General features: G+C 41.0%; 1 protein-coding gene across 1 annotated transcript in view; it reads left to right on the forward strand.

Moving 5' to 3' along the window:
- The first annotated feature begins 1,231 nt into the window (after positions 1 to 1,231).
- CMIP (c-Maf inducing protein) overlaps positions 1,232 to 3,174 on the forward strand; it is a 60,885-nt gene continuing 58,942 nt past the window's right edge. The window contains exons 1-2 of the mRNA XM_031555414.1: positions 1,232 to 1,322; positions 1,649 to 1,721. Of these exons, the coding sequence (XP_031411274.1) occupies positions 1,232 to 1,322; positions 1,649 to 1,721 (164 nt within the window). The remainder of the gene's footprint in view (positions 1,323 to 1,648; positions 1,722 to 3,174) is intronic.

Raw genomic sequence — 3,174 nt, forward strand, 5'->3', positions numbered from 1 at the left:
ACAGTGGGAGTGTTTCATCGGTTCCTGTTTGAGCCCCATTCCCATTCTGGCTGGGCAGATGAAGAGCACGAGGTGTCTTCTCTCAAAAGCTTTGCAGTCAGTATGAGGAATCACCTGGTCAGTTTAGCCACAAGTCACTGGAAAGTTCTTTTCCTAGCCCTGTGTGATAGATCAGGCCAATACAATGGCCTTGTGTAGTATTTTCACTGTTATTTTAACTTTGGTTCTCTTCCAAAGTGTGGGTTTTTTGTTTTTTTTTTTTATGCCATCAGATATAGCTTTTCTTTCACGTTCACTTCTGAACTGTGAGTGCTTGCCATTTGCTTGAGTCATTATATTTATGGTAAGTCATGAAAAAGCCATGAGGATGGTAGTGGTGTTGGATGAGTGCCTGTCCTTTTCTTCATCTTGGAACAGCAATAGACCTTGGGTGGGTGTCCTCCCATTTTTAGGCGAGTTATTGTGGTTATTATACAATTTAGGTATCCTAGATGAAAATAACGTATTACCTAATATAGAACAGTCCAGGAAACAATATGATGCTGATGCTGCATTTTCCCAGTTGTGTTTTGAGGTTGGTTGTTTCCTTGTAGATGAATATGTGTCCTTGGATAAGGTTGTTTGTGCCACGTAAATAACCGAGCATTTCAACTTCTAGGATAATTCTCTGATCAGAACAGAAGATAGTCCTGGTTGTTCCTATTTTAACAGGAATAGCCACACCATCTTACGCTGCTCCAGGATACAGTTAAAGACAGCAAACCAACCTTTGAAATAAAACAGGGCAACTTTTCTTCTGATAAGGAGTAAACACAAGATTGCTAAATTGTTTTCAGGGGTAACCTATTCCTCTGTAGTATTGATTACTGAACAGGTCTTCTGTGACATCTCAGAATGTGATTCATACATATTGGCCCGCACAGTAACTTGGCAGGCAGCTGAAAAACAAACAAACCTCATTGCCCTACCCCTCCACCCCTGCAGTCCCACATTTGTTCCTTTGGCATCCTAATCCTGATTTCTTGAAGCTGAGTGCTCACTGAGCACTGTGGTCTCCTCCTAAATGAGCTGTTGTGCAAGTGATGCTCAGGCAGAGGGGGGTCTGATTCCCAAGCCTTGCTGGTTGCTTTCGACTCCAACTCGTACACCTCAGGCATCGAAGGGTCTATAACAGGCATACATGTTCATTATTTTCTGTTTGATTTAATTTCAGATGAATCAGAAATTGGGTATGAATTCAATGAAAAACGATGCCGGAGGGATAAAGAAAGAGTTGTTGAGATGCATGAGGAAAAATAATTCTGTACCAAAATCCTCAGCGCGTAAGAAGGATTAATCATAGTGCCTCAAAAAGGGGCAGTTCTCTGTTCACCTTTCTGATGAATCGATTTTCAGTTAATCAGTTATCAGTTCTGCTCAAACACGAACCCTTTGAGTGGGTGTTTACTTTTGGGCACTTGCAGCAGATCTGTTGTGACACAAGTCATGTTCAGATGATGTATGATAGCGCGTTTCTGTTTAGCTGAGTGATACGTGAGGAATTTGCTTTGCAGCCTACCCCATGAGTAGTCTTAAGAAACATTTATTTTCCCTACCTTCGTTTCTTTCCTTGTAAAACACTATTAATCTTTAACACTTTGCACAATAGCTTATGAAAGTATTAATCATCGGATGCTGTCGCAGTGCCTTTTTGGGCTTGTCTTCGATGCAGTCGTCACTGAGTGAGTGCATGATGCTGCTGGAGCTGAGCAGTGAGTGAGTGCTGTGTGAAACATGGGGAGCGGGCAGGGAGCCGGCCGAGCAGAGCGGCTGGCTCAGCAGGAAGTGGTTGATGAGTTACCAGCATTACAGGCTTAGGATGAAACTGGAGTTACGTCTTGAGCTTGCGAGTATGACAAAGAAAAGCCTTCACAGGTAGAACTGGAGTTTTATTTCTGTTTGCTTTACAGAACTTGGCTTGTTCCTGTGTTCAGAAAACAGAGTCCTAGCCTAAATGTAATAATGTAGTCAGCTGTTCCTAAGTTAATTTCGGGGAGGAAAAGGCAATTAAAAAAAACAAAAAAGCAGCAATAAATAATAATTTGTATTAAAAACAGCTTCTTTTGGTCAACCTTGCCATGTTCATTTGAAACCTGCCATTTTTCCAAATGAAAACTCTGTGCTGGGAGTAGAAATATAAAAACAAAATGATACGTTTTCATTTACTGCCTGAGTTCTTTCAGTAGCTGCTGGAAGCTGTGGATTGCTTCTCTGCACCATTTCCAGGTTATGCCAGGGGAATTGTAATTCCAGCCTTGAAGAGAGATCTGCAGCCAAAGGAGGGAAAAGGGCCTTACAAATGGAGTGTGATACTGAAAAGTAGCTTTTTGTACCTTGATTTTTATTGTCACTTCCTTGGTTTTTTTTTTTTTTTTTTTTAAATTAAATTTAGTTTGAGGAATATTGCAATGGAACTGATTTACGTGGTTTTTCTTTCCAGAAAAGCTGGCAAATTATTATAGGAAAAATCACTATGCTTCCCTGTTCTTACTTTCTTCTCCAGAAGTCCATTGGTGGGCAGTGCTGGAGGCAGTGACTGACTAAATGGACATTTGGGCTCATCAGTAGGGTTTCCTTATGTTCCCTCTGAGTAATGGAGGGCAGTTCTAGCAGTGGATACTTGGAAAGATGAGGATGTAGTTTGGTCAGGGTACTTTGCTGACGGAGGGAACCTGGGCTTTGAACTTCTTTCTTCTGAGGACATTTCTACATAGATAAGTTTCTGCAGAGTGGCTGGTGCTGGGAAGTACAGTTAAACAGCTTCTTCTGCATGATCTCATTCATGAACTATTAAGACATTTATCAAAGAGAGCAACCCTTGAACCTGAATCTCCACATTTTCATCTGGAAGCTCTGATTTTAAAGACGTGCATGGCTTGCCTCTGTACTTTTCCTCAAGGTCTGAGAGAAGGAAGGCAAGATCACATTTCTTTGCTTTTACATAGGTTACTCCAAAAGTAATGCATCCTATTTATTTCCATGAAAACTAGAACAGATACGAAGAACAAAATAATGCTATTTGATAGAGCAAATTCTCACCACAAAACACTATTTTCCAACATAGTCACCACCATTAGCACTGCATTTTTGCCAGAGATGAACGAGAGCCTGCATGCTGCACTCATAAAAATCAGC

The sequence above is a fragment of the Meleagris gallopavo genome, chromosome 13, assembly GCF_000146605.3.
Source record: "Meleagris gallopavo isolate NT-WF06-2002-E0010 breed Aviagen turkey brand Nicholas breeding stock chromosome 13, Turkey_5.1, whole genome shotgun sequence".
Taxonomy (NCBI): domain Eukaryota; kingdom Metazoa; phylum Chordata; class Aves; order Galliformes; family Phasianidae; genus Meleagris; species Meleagris gallopavo.